The 17,467-nt window shown below is 41.9% G+C and overlaps 2 protein-coding genes across 3 annotated transcripts in view; one reads left to right on the top strand and one right to left on the bottom strand.

The window, feature by feature from the left end:
- Positions 1–1,630, top strand: part of RPP30 (ribonuclease P/MRP subunit p30) — a 37,397-nt gene extending 35,767 nt beyond the window's left edge. Inside the window, exon 10 of one of the 2 annotated variants that reach the window (XM_045854676.1) lies at positions 180–1,630. In XM_045854676.1, the coding sequence (XP_045710632.1) occupies positions 180–218 (39 nt within the window). In that variant the 3' untranslated portion in view covers positions 219–1,630. The remainder of the gene's footprint in view (positions 1–179) is intronic. The other variant, XM_045854675.1, reaches the window with a different exon arrangement.
- A 6,495-nt stretch (positions 1,631–8,125) lies between these two features.
- ANKRD1 (ankyrin repeat domain 1) lies at positions 8,126–17,109 on the bottom strand. Its single transcript, XM_045854699.1, has 9 exons — positions 16,998–17,109; positions 16,195–16,374; positions 15,161–15,298; positions 14,927–15,034; positions 13,717–13,815; positions 12,124–12,222; positions 11,779–11,877; positions 11,544–11,642; positions 8,126–9,002 (listed from the first exon to the last, which is right to left on the bottom strand). The coding sequence occupies exons 1-9, from the start codon at positions 17,022–17,024 to the stop codon at positions 8,892–8,894; spliced, it is 960 nt and encodes a 319-aa protein (XP_045710655.1). The 5' UTR covers positions 17,025–17,109; the 3' UTR covers positions 8,126–8,891.
- Positions 17,110–17,467: the final 358 nt, after the last annotated feature.

Here is a 17,467-nt window from a genome sequence, read left to right on the forward strand (position 1 = left end):
TTGTGTATTGGGGGCAAGGGAAGGGAACTAACAGTAAATGTCACCAGCAGTCCGCATTTCAGGATGGTTGTATCATTTCCTAGTGCCGTCAGTCAAAGCGGCATGGTGATGCTTGTTGAACTACCTCTTTAAATCATGTCTTAACCTCAGGCTCTGTGGTTTCCTCCTTTGTTTTACAGAAACTAGGAAAACTGCTTTTGGAATTATTTCCACAGTGAAGAAACCTCGGCCATCAGAAGGAGATGATGATTCTCTTCCAGCTTGCAAAAAGGCCAAGTGTGAGGACTGAGAAGAACCTCCCTGTCCCCGTCAGCACTCCCCGCTTCCCTGTTATAGTCCATCAGCCACAGCAGAAATGAAGCCTTTGTATGAGTTGCTGTTTTCACATGGAGCTAGGAATCGGTAGTCTCCCAAAGCGATTTTACATTCAAGCCATTAAACTCACAAACAAAACCTGGTGAAGCATTAAAATAAAAGATTCAGCTTAATGAATTCAGATACTATATTAAAAGAGAAAAGCAGTCTATAGTTAATATTCTTTGTGTAAAGGATAAAACAGCAGGTATAAATTAGATGTTTTGATATTTCAAGACTTTTTAAAAATGTGTTTTGTTCATTTAAAAACTCATGCGTCTCTGCTTTACTTGATACACACTGTGTTTTCAACCTTACTACTCAAAAAGTGGTTGTTTTTCAGGACTATTAAAACTTATATTAAGGGATTGGCTTTTAGTTAATCTGTTCTTTTAAGCTTCTTTTATTATGTTCATCAGGTCAAAGTTCCTTCTAAAAGGACTTGCTGTAAGGGTTGTGGAAGAAGGAAGTGCGCCTGACATCACAGTGGGCCTCTTCCTTCACTGCTTCTTGCCTCCATGATGTCCTGGGAATAGGACTCTCTCCTTTGCCTTGGAAGCCCCTGAAAACCTAATACTGATTTTTGCTAACAGTTATATTAAGAATATCAAAGCATTAGATTTAACCAACTTTGGAAATAATTTTTAAAGAGGAGGATTATTATATTAGGTAGAAGTAGCCTTTTTTTTGCAAATATCTGCATTTTTGCTATTGATATCAATAATTCTTTAACTGAGAAAAAGAACAGAGTCGGAAAAGATCATTTCAAAAAGAAGTCTTTACACAAGTCTCACTTGTGAATACATATGCCTAAATAAAATATTGGTAAAAAGAAACCATTAAAACAGTATACCATGACAAGGTGAGATTTATTCTAGGAATCTAAGAATATTTCAGTTCTTTTTTAATGTTCTATACTTTATATTAATAGGTCAAATGAGAAAAATCAGAATCATCTTAGTAGATGCTAACAAGACATTTGATAAAATTTAAAATCTACTTCAGATTTAAAAATTAAGCAACAATAAAAACCCTTGGCAAAACACAAGTAGAAGACTTTCTCTCTCTCTCTCTCTCACACACACACACACACACACACGTTCCGTATCTATTTATATATTGTGTATATTAACCATGATGGTTCTAAAAATAAAGCATTTTTGTCTAACTTCCACTTGCGTAACGATGGATTAGCCTACCCCATACCGCTGATGGCCACTGCTGCTGAGCCCACACACCAGCAGTTCACCACATGAGGAACAGCTTGCTTCTGCCTATACCCACCCCACTTGGATTCACCAAGAGTTAGGTGTGTGTTTATTCACAAGTCTTTGTGTCGTATTTAGCATTATAAAGTTATATAAGTTAGTTAAAAATTATGAGCACTGATGAACTATGAGGAGTAAAAAAAGAAATCCCAGGAAAACTAGATTTGATGCTTTTGAAAGTTTTGCAAAAAAGAGTAGTTACTAAAAAAAAACTGTTAAAAAAAGTGTGAGCGGGATAACTAAGATTTGGGAGAGATGCAGTAAAATTCTGCACTTGGATTGCTTCACAAGAGTCATAAGTTCTTTCTTTAAAGAGACTGGAACTGAAGAAAGACAACTGGATCTCCCACCAATGCTTCCATACACCCAAGAACAGGCTTCGACCTTTCTTTCAAAGACTGGTCCATGAGTGTACATTTGTATGCATGTAATTTAAACTGAAATAAGATGTTTAAGTAGATGTATGTTTTAACTATTCTTTTTAAGATTTTATTTATTTCTTTTAGACAGAGGGGAAGGGAGAGGGAAAGAGGGAAACATCCATGTGCTATTGGTGGCCTCCCGCACGCTTCCAACTGGGGACCTGGCCTGCAACCCAGGCACGTCCCCTGACTGGGAATCAAACTGGCGATCTTTTGGTTCACAGGCTGGCACTTAATCCACTGAGTCACATCAGCCAGGGCTTAACTCTTTTTGATGCCACACCTTAATCTACTTGTTAGCCAACTTGGCTGTTGTATGTGTATATATATATATATATATTAATATAGACCAACTGTACCAGATAATATTGAGGATTTCAATGTTATATTAGAAACAAGGTAAAGTTATTGCAGGTATGACTATCTTCTTGAAAAATAAAAGTGGGAAAACATCAGATATACAGGTGCTTTTTAGTTTACAAATATGTTCCATATTTGCAGTTATGCATGCTTTCTATTTTTGAATATGTGCTTATCTCATTCAAAATACTAGGGCATGATGGCTGGTCACAGTGAATAGCAGTCAGCAGGTTTCATTCTAACCATGCAGGGGTGTCCAGCCTGTGGCCTGAGGGCCACATGCAGCCCAGGATGGCTGTGAATGCGGCCCAACACAAAATCGTAAATTTACTTAAAAGATGAGATTTTTTTTTGTGATTATGTGTCGCAGTGTATTTAATGTATGGCCCAAGACAACTCTTCCAGTGTGGCCCAGAGATGCCAAAAGTTGGACACCCCTGTATGTGTACTTCTGTCTTTTGTTAGAATGTGAGCCACTACCAATTCAGTTGCAACAAGATGACCGTACCTATAATAAAAGCAAAACATGCCCTGGCTGGTGGTTCAGTGGGTCCTGTGCTGGCCTGCAAACCAAAAGGTTGCTGGTTAGATTCCAGGTCAGGGTACATGCCTGGGTTGCGGGCCAGGTCCCCTGCTGGGGGTGTGCGGGAGGCAGTCAATCGATCTTTCCGTCACGCATCTGTATTTCCTCTTTCTCCCTCCCTCCCTCTCTGAAAAACTTAAAAAATAAGTTCTGCAAAACAATGATAAAGTACACAAAAGCTAATATTTTAATATTTCATAAAATACCATTTTAAAAGATGACCCTATTTATAAAGACACAAATTACTAAGAAATGTATAGGACCTCTATGAAAAAAACTTGAAATTTTTTTATCCAGTTACAGTTGTCCCCATTTTTCCCTCATTGCTCTCCCCTTCCCTGCCCTGCCCACCCACCCCCGCATTCAATTCTGCCCCCCACCCTGCCCACTTGTCCTTGTCCATGGGTCCTTTGTGCATGTTCCTTGACCCTGCCCCTTTCCCCCATTGTCCCCCACCCTCTGGTCCATGTCAATTCTTTATTTCCAGAAAACTCAAATTAAAATCATAAGGGGAATTAAAGAAGACTGGAATATATGGAGATGTTCTATTTTCTTAGATGAGACATACACCAAATTCTCCCCTAAACTAATAAATTTAACAAAATCCAAAGTGTTTATGTTTTTGTTTGTGTATATGCTTAGTTTGTAGACTTGGTATTTTGAAAGAATAAATGTAGGAATAGGAAATTTTGTAGAATAATAATAGGACGGACCTGCACTGGACAATTATTCAGAGCACAGCAGAACACTAGTAATTAAAACAGTGTATATATGCCCTGGCTGGCGTAGCTCAGTGGATTGAGTGCGGGCTGCGAACCAAAATGTCACAGGTTCGATTCCCAGTCAGGGCACATGCCTGGGTTGCAGGCCACAGCCCCCAGCAACTGCACATTGATGTTTCTCTCTCTTTCTCCTTCCCTCTCTAAAAATAAATAAATAAAATCTTTAAAAAAACAGTGTATATATTAAAAAGAAAACAAAAATGTGTAATTGGTGCAGAAATTGTCTTAGGTTAATGAAAGAGTTGGGAGTCCAGAAGCACTGCAGTTAGAAGAGGAAGCGGAGGGCTGGTCGGTAGGTGGAGCTGGAAGAACGGGTTGCGGTGCGGGGGAAGCAGCGCAGCGTACAGGTAAAGTGCAAAGCGTGAAGACACTGCGCAAAACCCCCAGTTTGCTAGTACTTACCACCCGTGACCTTGGGCAAATTACAGAACCGCTCTTGCCTCACTTCATCTGTTCTCCCTGTGGCATTGCAAGGGTTCAGTAGATTAATGTCTGTAGAAGGCTCAGAACAAGATCTGTCATGGACAATGTACCTACTATCAGTTATCATTTCTTCATCTAGAGGGGAAAATCTTAATTCCTATCTCATTCTGAGTACACACACCCAAAGTAAATACTGGTGAATGAAAGATACATTTTTTTAATTGTAAATACTAGAGAAATAGGTAAATTTAAAGAAAACATTTGGATTAGAAAAGACAAAGTGGTCATCAAAGCCAGAAAACATAAAAAGCTTGATTGATTTGACTCTATAAAAATATCTGTTAGAAAAGCACAACTAGGAAAGTCATTTACGATGCTCATTCCAGAGAGGTTTAGCATCCTTATCTTACAAGAAACTTTTTAAAAAACACCCAACATGCCAAATGCCGTCCATGTCTGCCCAGACCCCTCTCACCAGGCTGGTGTACCGAGCCCTCAGCTGCTCCAGATGGTGGAAACTAATGGTCTATCTCCATCCTCCGGAAGATTGTCCTGGATGATGGGTATCACCTTACCCAGAGGTGCCTGGAAAGTTTTGTTTCTGCCCCTTGAGGTTGGTCCAGAGACGAGGCCTGATGGAGGGCATTACAGCCCAGGCTTCTGGCCTATGCTGTGCCATTCGTGCTCCCGAGCTCCCTAGGGCTGGGCTGCGGAGACACTTCCTTTGAGACCACATCTTTGCCTCTTTTCTTCTCCCACCTCATCTTATTACCTTCATTTATTCTCAATAAACCACAAGAACCCTCATTTCAAGTGCTGCTTCCAGGGAACTTGACAATAGAAAATTGGACAAAGAAGGTTAACCCAGAAAAATGCTTAAGTAAACACAAAGATGCTGAACTTTATTTACAGTAATCAGGCAAAAGTCAAATTTTTATATGAATATATTTTGTATATATATATATATATATTGCTAATCAGATTGAAAAGGTAAGTTTTTTCATGATTGGAAAGGCAATAACATGGAAGGTATAATTTGATACCAATCTGACGTACTTTTGTGTGTCTTTTCAGCAATAACTGGTTACGTATAAAGCGTGCATGGCAAAGGATATTCATTACAACAATGTCTAAAATAATGGGAAAACGGAACAACCTAAATGCCCAATAATAATAGGATTAGTTAAATGACCCATTGTATATTGAAACATAAGAATACCATTTGTAAAGATGCGTAGAATAAGTTGTTTAACTGAAAATAGTTATAAAACTAAATGTCCAGTGCCCATGCATAATGTGCACAGAAAAATCAGGGTGCCTCGAAGTCAGAATTATTGGTGTGGTTTGCTTTTTTCATTATCTATTTCTATAACTGGCTTAATACTTAATGGGTATGTATTACGCATTCAAGGGGAGAGAGGAAGCTTTTTCCCTTGGGGGCTGAAGGCAGTGTGATCGGTGTTACGGCCTAGAGGAAAAGCACCATAAGAGCACCATCGGGAGGAATAACAACGTCTAAGGAAGGGTCATGGCAGCTTTCTGGGCAAAATGCAGCCAACCCGAAAGAAGAATGAGGAGCAGTCATGCCATGGGTGAACCGGGGTGGGAGGAAGGCCCTTCCAGGGAACTGGCACAGCACGTAAAAGCGGAAAAGCAAGTGCTGGTTTGTGGGGTTTAAGTAACTGAAAATCCAAGTAGAGTTGAGTTTAGAGTTTAGCTAGGAAAGTAATGAGAAATAGATAAGAATAGAGTTAACAGCTGTCAGATTTTAAGGATTTTAGAAAACGTTCCGGAGAATTGGGAACCCATTGGAGAATTTTAAAAAAGAGAATGACTTGACCAGAATTGCATTTTAGAAAAATCGCTCTGGCTACAACTTGAAGAACAGACTGGAGGGAAGTAAACCAGGGGGTGGGGGGTCCCAGCAAGGACCATTTGAGTTATCCATGGGGTAACCCATGGCGATCTGAACCCAGGGAGTGGCCCCTGGGATGGGAGCAAGTGGACGGATTACAGAGCGGTGTGCACGGTGAGAAGACTCTGTGGGGCTGAAAGAGAGGGGTGAGAGAACGAGAATGATGAGAACTTTCAGGAGTCTCTTGGCCACAGGGTTGTTCCCCTTACTGAAAAAACACGAGCCAACAGGCACACTGTGGAGAAAGAGCTGGCTCAGGTGGGAAGACAAGGAAGGGGCTTATAAAAGTTGACTTCCTGCCCCAACTGTTGTGGCTCAGTGGATTGAGTGCTGGCCTGCGAACCCGGGGGGTCACCAGTTTTGTTCCCAGTGAGGGCATATGCCTGGGTTGTGGGCCAGGTCCCCAATGTGGGGGCACGAGAAAAGCAACCACACATTGATGTTCCTCTCCCTCCCTTCCCCTCTCTCTAAAAATAAATAATAAAAGTCTTTAAAAAAAAAGAGTTGACTTCCTGTGCTGCAGAAACTTGACATTTTTGCCTGAACTGTTTATCTTTGGTAGAACTGAGTTATATTGTTCTTTGGGGCATATTTCATGTCACCTCTTCTGTACTAGTACAAATCTGTATATGTGCCAACACAAAAGTGTTTAAACCATTTGTTCTCTTCTCTCCTTTACCCTCCACCCTCTTGTGGGGAAGAAGACTTGAGGAAGACTCAAGACTAAAGAGAGAACTCCGGCACATGATAACGCACCGAAGTTATGCCGTGGGAGACATTGGTATTAGTGACAGAAATGTCACCTGTGTTGTAGGTGCTTTACTTGGAAGCAATGGAAGGTCCCTGAGCTTTAAGGATCTAAGGGGTTAGAGCCAAGACCCTAGAGGGAAGACAGAGGGTGGTCAAGAAGATTGGGAGGGAGGACAGGAGAGAGAAGGAAGCTCCTGGTGGCTCAGGGAGGTAGACACTGGATTATTACAGGAATAGATAGAAAGGTTAAAAAATATTTCAAACCATCCTCGGAACTCCGTATGTGTCCATGACCGGCTATCTGGCAGACCTGGTAATGGACTGTGTCTTTGTGTCCTGTCAAAGTGTTAGAGGCACAGCCCAGACGTTGTGTGCATGATCCTACCTGGAGTGGGTTTTTTGGGAGGGGTACCAGTGCTGGTGTTTCCCATTGGCTTCACACATTCCCTAAAGTGCCAGACCTTGCCCTGTCCTGTGTTCTCTCTGGTGCCTGGAATGTTCTGTGCTTGAATGACTCCAGGTTGTTCTTCAGACTCCCCTGAAAGCTACCACCTCAAAGTGGTCTTTGTAAAAATCCTCTTATCCCATCAAATGATGTGGCTCCACATCTTAGACTCACAGCACTCTGTACTTTTTACTTGTACTTACCACAGATATTTACTCTATATTAATTTCTGTGATTATTTCTTTAGCATTTATCCATTCCAGGAAGGCAGGGAAGGGATGATCTGGTTTTCTCATCACAGGTCTTAGTACCTGGTCCTGCACCTGGCCGCCAAACCCTTGCAGATCAGAATTCATTCACCACGTGTGTTTTCTTGTGGGAGGCCTCTGACTCTTCCTGCCTCTGTCCACAGTAATTGTTCCACCTCAATTAGCAATCCCTGATGGAACTTCGTAAGGCGCACGGTTGAACCTGCAGTAAACATTCTGCCCACTAGGGGTCTCTTGCCCCCATCATTGGGACCCAAAGAATTTAAAATCTTTTGTATCTTTATGGTTTTCACAGCCTTGCTGCTCACGGTGTGGTTGTGGCCACCTCCGCCTCTGCACCCGGGGATCCTGTCAGAATTGAAGAATCTCAGGTCCCACCTGCGATTGGCAGAATCAGAGTCTGCATTCTGACAGGATCCTCAGGTGATCTGTACACACATTAAATCCTGAGAAGTGCTGTTCTTCAGGACATTCCTAATCTGGAAAAACTTGGAGGACAAACAACAACCCCCTCCCAATGGCCTTTTCCGCTTACTGAAGTACTTGGAAAGAGGTTTAGCATTTGTTTGCTTTTATTATGAATATAAAATATACGTATGACATAATACACATTTACACATTTACAATTTGCCATCACTTTCATCCTGTTTGAGCAGCTCCCACGCTGCAGGGCCCAGCTGCCCACTGCTTCTTCCACTGCTCTCCGCTCACACTCGCGACGTTCACTTCACCTCGGCACCTGCCGGGCTTGCTAAGAAATGCCAGGCCCAGCTCTACCGCGGCTGGCTTTCCTGTCCTTCTCAGAGTCTCCTTATTCTACTGCTTCCGTCACTCCTTGCCTTCCATTGCCTCAGACTTCAGGAATAAAAATTCAGGAGAAAAGAGGAGGCCATTAATCCCCTTTGTCTTTTAAAACACCTTGAAACATCCTACCTGAGGGAGGTGACACATCAGTAGTCACCAAGAGCACTGCTCATTAACATGGTCTAAGAACTATCTACGGGAAGGCCCTGGGGTGTTGCATATGAATTCCACTTTGCTCACCAAATAGACAACCAGAAGGGTCTGAGCACCAGTGGTGGTGAAGTGCCTTTAAAAATAAATAAATAAATAAACGGGGATGCGTACAAATAAATAGAGTGAGTTTCACTAAGGGACATTTCAATGCCTATATCCCTTGTGCTTTGTCAAAACTTTCTAAGGTGCGCTTGACCCCAGGTTGATAAGGAGAAGCTGGATTTTATAACTAGCTGCTCTTCGTCAGGTCGGTGCCTTCCAAACGCAGGTGAAAAGCGTCTGATGAGAGCCTGCCGTCGTTTCTCAGAATGCAGCGATGCGAGAGCTCTTGTAGGAGTTCTCTTTGAGGCTGTCAAATATGGCTTTGGTTCCATTCTGCCAGTGTAACACCAGATCCATCGGGGTCTTCCCAGCCTAATCAAAACAGATGGGGAAATTTGACTTCCAGGTGGGAGGCATCTGTAAATTCACATCCTCTGTGTGGGAGTTTAATGAGGTGATGGATGGGTGTATGTTGTTGAAGCGTCTTATGCTTTCCTCTATGAATAATTCGCAGCGTATATTCAAACCAGTCCTTCAGTGTTTCTCATGGGAATGCTTTTGGCGTTTTAGAGTAGCAATGTTCCCCCCATCTCCCCACTGACCCATGTCAACCATGGGACTATTTCAGGTATTACTAAAAATCTCCAGTCCCAAGACACTAAATGGCAAGACTATGACAAGTCATCTTCAGATTTTAAAAAATGCCTCCTTGTGTCTCCATTATTCTGCAGCATGGGCACAGTACGGTAGTCCTGACCTTTTAGTGAAAAACCAGTTCCTATCAATTTGGAAAATGATTCCCTGATTGATAAAGCTGGTGGCAACTGAGCTGCTTCAATGCCTTGACTTAGATACTCAGGTACTGCTCGGAACTAGTACTGCCCCAGGGGGTAGATTTTTCACAGGGAGTCACACTGAGCTTTCTCCCTGGAAATTTGTTTTTCAGAGATAATGTCAGTGACATGTGTGAATAGATCATTTTTACACCAAATTTTTCCCTTTTGAATATGTCTCAAGATATTTACAGAAATTAAAACTATGTCACCTCTCAATTTTTGTTTTTAAATATGAGAAGTTCTCAATTTTTCCCATCTCTATCCATTCAGAAGTCTCTCTTTAACCCAGAGATGGCACCCTGGCAGTTTGGAGATGCAGATCAAGCTAGAGACCTGCTTTGTTTTGGCTCAAACAGAGCTTAGGGGCTTGTTGTTGTTTGTTTTTTTAAGTTGGAATTAATTGTCAACAGTTGGAAAGTAAGAGATTTCCCAACTGAATTTGCGATTTCTGAAAAGCAATTAGATGGGCTGGCAGCACAGTGCTCGCGGGTCGTCAGCGCAACAATGGACTGGGTGGGGGAGGAGCCTCCACCTTTACAAGTTCCGTGCGCAGATTCCCGCAGCCACCCACGTCAGTTATTTATATGATCTGCCTGGCCCCTGTGCACATTGCGTTAGTGGCCCTGTGACCTTCATTTTGGGACTTCTCACCTCTATAGCATCTTCCTTGAGAAACACTTACCGGCCAACGCGAAGACAGAGTTTTGGACAACAATACAATAACCTCGTGTGTTGTTCCTAACCCCTTTCCAGAGAGTGTCTAATCACTTTTTGGTCTCTTTGGGGAACATAGATCCATTGGGTCAATGACCTTAATAGTTTCAGAACCCTTAGGCCTGGGTCTAACTGATATACAGAACTTTGAGCCCTGTGTGTATATTTTTGGCTGTTCCACAAATTCCTTGCACGCCTCCCTACTGAAATCTGTCTTCTGATTTTCTGCCTTCTTACACAGTCTCCCCAAATCTGTATGCTATTTATCTCTGCTGGTAGTGTCTCACTGCCTGGAAAAAAAATCGTATTTTCTGCAGCTTTTGAGATTTTATTGAATCCATTCTTTTTCTGATACTTTACTTAAATTATTAGATAAGACCAATCCCAATATCAGGGATGTTAACACTCTTCCACCCCAAGCAGCAGGCTCTATTTCTTGCATTTATTCTTTGTTCCTGTCACCAAGCCAGTTTTTTAATGGTAAAATATTCCTCTCAGTCTCATAGTAACACAATAAGGAAAAGAAATTATTCACATTTATATGATCACTGGGATTTTCTTTCCCTTCTTTTTTTTAAAAGTGATTCTCCAAAAGCTTTCAAGTTATTTTTTCAGTAATTTATACCCATTCCTCTAGGTGATATTTTTAAAGCTTATATTCGATGATGTTTGTCTGGGAATTGGGACCATGAGAAGTTGGTTACGTTGCCTGCTTACAGATGAAGCTAAATTAATACATACTTGCAGAAGGGACTTATACAAGCATTTTCAGGGCCTAAATATAGGAAATTATTCTGAGGGATGTGCAGATAAACCAAAGTGGAGAAGAGATGGAAATTATCTCAAAAATATAGGCACAAGTACAGCTGCCACTGGAAGAAAGCGGCGGCACATCACGCTGCTGTGCGCAGACAGGGCTGTTCAGAATTACTCCGCGTAGTTGCTGATTGAGCTCATTGGCTCTTGGCTGCATTGGCCACTGCAGGATTTTAGACCGCTGCAGGAATAGGGGGCGTCCTGTCTACCCCAGGCCTTGCTCTGCCAGGATGCCAAGGCAAATTGCCCTTGTGTCTGTGAAGGTGAGCAATTTGACCATCTTTTATTTTCAAGACCAAATTTTAGAAGAATTACTAGACACTGTATTTGTCAGTGAAGTCATGTTAGTCACTATAGCTTCCCCCATCTCTGAGCAGATGACCGGAATCCTCGCCAAGGTTAGCAGGGATAGAATGGACAGGGGCATTTAAACCGTAAGAGAAGACCTCTGAAACACTGCCATTGCAGGACTGTTTTCAAGGTTGTGAGATATACTTTTATAAATTAAAAAATCTTGCAAGCAGGGTCCCTCATTTGGAGCACTTACACAGTTCTTGACATTGAGATCAGCGCCATATGTAATCAGCAGTCTGATCATCTTGTACCGATTCAGTCTCACGGCGTCGTGCAGGGGGGTATCTCCTTCCTAAAGAAGCAGGGTGAACAGGCTAAAGGTGGGCCTGCGGACAGGAAGTGGGTCCCGAGAGGGTGCCAGGCTTGGGGAGTGATTCCAAATCAATGGGAGTGAAATTTAGGAAGCGGAACTCTGCCCGGCTACTCACTCGGTCTTTGGCATTGAGGTCCGCCTCACAGGCGATGAGATGCTCTGCGCACTCATAGTGGCCGGTCCTCACCGCCACGTGCAGCGCTGTGCTGAGCAGCTGCGAGATTGAAGAACAAGAACGCTGCTGATGTGAGGAACGGGGCTGTCCCAGACCCCAAGGCAAGTGGGTGGGGGGCAGGAAGTGGCCACTATGCATGAGCTCTCAGTGGCAAACGGGGTGCAGGAGGAGGGAAATGGGGTACAGGAGGAAGGAAACGACAGATGGGAAAGGGGATGGGGGAGAGGAAGAAGAGAGAGGAGGAAGATGAGGAAAGGAGCCTGGCGGCTGGAGGAGGAGGAATACCTTATCCCGGGCACTAATTTTTGCTCCTTTATTCAGCAACAGTTTTAAGACATCCAAGTTTCCTCCACGGCTTGCCCAGTGGATGGCTGTGGATTCCAGCTACACCGGAAGGTAAAAGGACATGACTTAACAGTAAAGAAGAATCTGGTCAGAGGAGTTAGTACTTGGTTTCTAAGGCCCAGAAACACCAGCTTTCCTAGGGTCTGGATTCCCAGCTCCAACTCTTGGCCAAATGTTATAGCTGAACTGTATGTGTGTGAATGTGAGTACGTGCACTCATACATGTGCATCTGTTGTGTGCATCATTAGGAGGCTTTTAATCTAATACATATTAGGAAGACAACTACGATTTGCCAAGCATTTCCTTGTGCCAACATGGTGCTACCCACTCGACATGTTGGTCCTTCTGGCAACATTATGAGGTAAGTATTACTGTGTTCATTTTGCACATGAGAAAAACAAGTCTCCAACGTGTGTAAGTTTCTTACCCAAGGAAATACAGCTAGTCAATGGTAGGATAGATATTCAAACCCACATCTGCCTGGAACGTTAAACCACTTTTGCCCAATAGGTATCCTCAAAAGTTCCAGACAAGTTACTTAAAAATTCTGGCAGAATAAAAGTAGTCCCTTCCAAAAGATGTTAATCTGGATCTGATACCCCTTCCTGTGTCCCTGTTGTTTTTTCCTCCTCTCTTGCTGGTTGCCTGCTGTCATTTGTGCTAGCACCACCTCTGTGCCACGACTGTCATCACTTGTGGTCACTGCACACTGCACTTACTCGTAGATGATTCCCTCTTCATTGCTCTGTTTGGTACATCCCTGGCCTTTCAATTCCCACACTCATGAATTTTAGAGTCTTTCCATGCAAACTTTATTTTTTGTTTCTTTAATTGTTTTTCTTTGTGTCTTTTGGGTTCAATTTTGGCCAAATCCTTTGAACTCCTTTTTTTTTAACTCTTGATATACCTTTTCTACTTTGCTATAAAGTCCAATTGGGCTACATTTAAATAATAAAGTATTTCCCAGCTCAGTTTCAGTTCATAAAATATGCTGTATACTGATCTTTGTAGACATCACAGTGGTTGAATTATTGAGGTCTGAATAGCAGCTGCTCTCCATAGATCCAACTCATTTTGTATGCAGCCCAACCCCAAATCACATCTGTGGCAGTCGGCATCTATCACATAAGGTGTGCAGCTAGAGAATTCGGATTCATTGCTGGCAGCCAAGGGGCCAGAGCAGACAGCCGTGTATAATGGAAGGACAGGGATGTTGAAAGGCAAGTGTCGACTGCATTACCTCTCAGTAATGCTACTGACTTGATAATGACCCAACTCTCTGATGAGGATATTGAATTCTGCTCCACAGCTTTTACTTTTTTCTTTTCCCTGGAACACTCCTCTCCTTTTAAATATGTATAGAAAATACTTTTCACATGACCTAGTCTCATCTCCCAACTTCCCTTTGTATGGAGAAATAAGATTTTGCCTAGTTCTCTCAGATCATTTTCCCATTGTTTCATTGTAGGTATTCTCAAGCTTCGTATAGTCTACTCATTTTGACTTATTTCCAAGCAAAGAAATATATTTACCATATCACGGAATTCAATCTGGGCTCCAGCTTCCAATAGCTTTTCCACAATTGGCAAATGTCCTTCCAGGCACGCTCTATGAAGAGCTGTCCGCTTATACTGTCAGAATAGAGATCAAAAGAAAGAGAGAGGGAGAGAGAAGTGCATATAAAACTGTGCATAAATCCTTTCTATGAGGTGTGCATCTGGAAATGCTGGTGATCTAATTGATAGAAACTTGAGTACTTATTTATGAATCAGAAATGTCAAATTCACTAAAATTGCAGAAGTAAAACAATTATCCTGCGACTGCGATTTGAGCTTCCTGCAATAGACATCACTAAGTGCCTAGAAGTCTGCACGGATGGTGTGAACTTAAAGGTTGAAAACTACCAGGATGCTGGTTTTCCCTCTCGTGTGTTGCACCTTCATTGTTTGGGTCTCATTTGTCATGCAGCTCAGACAGTTTTCTTCCATATGGGACTGCTGCTAAGTTAAATATCTAAAAGTATTCAATTCATTTTAAGAAAATGAGAGACTTATTTTTAGCTCAACTTCAGAAATGATTCCCCATTTCAATTCATGGGGAAAAGGACATAAAAAGGATTAGCGATTTCTGGTAAATTGGCCTCATACAAGTAGATGAACAGACCTATTAAAGCTGGAACAACTGTAGGCATTATTTCACTCCAGTGCCCTTTATTTACAGATGAGGAAACTGAGGTCCAGAAAATGCAAATTAGCGGCTAAAAATCAAGTAACAAAGTAGTGACCGAGCTGGCAATTGAACCCCAGTCTCTAGATTCCCTGTCTACAGCTGATGTGTTCAGGTCTAACCAGAGATTATGCTAGTTATATATTTCTGCAAAGGTGATTTGTTGGCCTTGCTTCATTATTAAAAGTCTATCCCAAGGATCTAAGAAGTTAAAGATTAAGTGAAAAATCAGCCAGAAGTATTTAATGCAAGAAAATGATTCAATCCATAGCACTAATCCAGCCTTTTTAATTTTTTACTTATTTTTGTTAGGGGTTGGGTTTTTTTTTTTTTTTTTTTGGTGTTTGTTTGTTTGACCACTGTACTCTCCCATTATGCTGCTGGCATATGTGGCAACAGCTGGGAAAACTGTTTCAGGTGGATTGATTTTTGGCATCATATTAGCAAGGCTGCAAATAAAGCATAAGAATCACAAGATTGATGAGCTGGATTTTCAGTGCTTTGTATAAGCCTTACCTCATCAGAGACATCTGGATTGTTCTTGTCTGACAAGAATTTTTCTACTACTGGCAGTTTATTCTCCAGAGCCGCTTTCAGAAACTGAGGCACATCCACAGGTTCTGTCTAAAGCCAAAATAGGGGGAGAGTTACCATGGGGGTCCCAACATTCAGTCACGCCCTCCACTGGTATTTATTCCCCCATAGCATCCACACCGGACGTGTAACACCACAAAACCAAGTAGCCCTTACGATGACTTCAGGCTCAGGCTCCTTTACAATGGGAACTTTAGTTTTCCTGTATTTTTTCTTTTTCTTCAGTTGAATGATAACTTCAAGGTCTTCTAAATTTTCAAGCTTTGACCGTTGTTCTAGTTTTTTCTTCTTGAGCTAAAAAAAACCCCACATTTCAAAACATGTTGAGTTCTACTGACAAGCATTCTGGCTATAGCTAAACAAAATCTGCAAGGTCTGAGATAAGGATGTGAACAGTTTGAGCAAAAAATTAAAAAATAAATAAATCTTTGATTTCAATTCAGTGATTTTTTTATTCAACTATTTGGGGGTCTAATTTTCAACTGCCTCCATCTTCACTTCTCTTGCATGTTATCATCAGCTTTTGACTAATTGGAGATAGGAACTAGTGATGATTTTTGAAATTACTGCCATAAACAAACCCAAGATTTCTGTAGAATCCTTTTTGTTTATCATATTCAATACTATTTTTTAACCCCAAAGAATCCAATATTAAATGTTAAACTTTGAAATATCAATGCCAACCTCTTTCACGCATTCTACTAAGCAGGGCCCATGAAACAGACTCTCTTGGGACTATAGCTAACGAATGCATGTTTTATCTGCACTTAGTAAGTAATGAAAATACACCCAGCAGCATAGATCTTCTCAACACAGATAGTGGACACAATTAATTATCTGTGGACCACAAACCACATTATTGAGAAAAAGAGGCCTGCCTCTCTTGGAATTAACTGGATGCCTATGACATCAGAAATTCATGGGACACATTTCTCTTTCCAAGTCTTTCAATCAAAACATGGTCAAAGAACATTCAATCATTGATTCAGAATCTAGAGGTCATAGTCTTGCCAAAATATTCTTTCCCACAACTGTCCCATAGAGGTTGCCTCTTTATGGATTCAAATTTGGTAAAGAAACATCTCCGGAATGGTGACATTTATTTCCTTTCTCTCTCTGCTTCTTCCTGCTTGGCACCCCCTTTCCCTACTCCCCAACATCCCATGAGTGATTCCATTGAAGATCCTTACCTCTGCCTCTCGTTGTTTTTCAATCTGCCATTGTTGCTCCCCACGGCTGAGGGAGTGGGGTGGAAGTGTTTTCAGGTCCTCTTGCTTCTCCAAAGTAACAGCAGCTTCATACTCTCCATCTGTGAAATCCTCAGGAAGGAACTCCCCAGTGTCCCCACTGCCACTCTTCTTCCCTGTGACCTACAGGGAAAGAAGATGGAAGGGTCAGAAGTAGTAGGGCCTGTCCAGAGGTTGTTCTCTGCAGAGGATGCTGCAGGGGACTGCTGGTCCTTCCTGATCTCAGGCTGTGACACATTGCTGCAATGTGTCAGGATTACTTACCTTCAGGTGCTCACCCTGCTTCTTAGTTAAATCAAGGTTTAGGTTAGACTGATATGTTTAAATCCAGGTTTAATTGGCTTAATCACATTTCTCCCAGGAAACTCACAACCCCCCTCTGATTATTTATACGTCTTTCATTTTAGGTACTTTTGATAACTCTTGACCTTGAGTTGTAAAGTTTCCAGAAATAAGTTCTTGCAATAGAACTTCTTCTCTAAGGCATTTTGACAATGACATGTGATCCTACACTTTAGTAATAAAAACAAAGGAAAAGATAGTAAATAAGAAATATGTAGAAAATTTATTGCTGCCAGCTTCACTTTTCTAATTTCACTTATTTTATCATATAAACCAACCATTTCCCATAGACGACATTTTCAGACTACCTGTGCATTATGCCTGAAAGAAAAGGACATTTCATTTTTCAAATTAAAACCAAGACCGAGCCAGTTTTCAGTGTAAAGATAATGTGTCTTACGTACCAGCTCTTCTACTTTCAGCATCATCATGTTGGCCTAAAGTTCGTCTGAATAATGCTTTTCTCCTGCGGAATGAATCCCTTCAGTTGGCCCTGCTGAGCTAGCTCCTCCACACCGCTCTGTTTATATAGCTAGGACTGGGTGAGATAATCTTCCAACCTGGGAAGCCAAGTAACACCCCAGCCCCCACCAGTGGCCAACTCAGAGGCAGGTGAATTTTCATTCCAGACTCAGTGTCTGGGAAGCAGAAGAGGGAGGGGATGACAAGCAACGACACTGAATATGTGAATCAAGAAGAAATGTGAGAGGGCCATTCCTTTGGCAGTGACAGCACCGCTCAGCAATGCAAGTCATCCTAGTTATCGGGAAGCCAGGGGACAGCTGCCTGTTGATATTGCACCACAGCACTGCTCTTTTTCCTTCTTTGTCAGCTTTCATATGACTAACTCTATCAAGAAAATGTAAATACCCTG

Source organism: Phyllostomus hastatus, unplaced genomic scaffold (assembly GCF_019186645.2).
Source record: "Phyllostomus hastatus isolate PE091 unplaced genomic scaffold, TTU_PhHast_1.1 phas_scaffold_1066, whole genome shotgun sequence".
In the NCBI taxonomy this organism is placed as follows: Eukaryota; Metazoa; Chordata; class Mammalia; order Chiroptera; family Phyllostomidae; genus Phyllostomus; species Phyllostomus hastatus.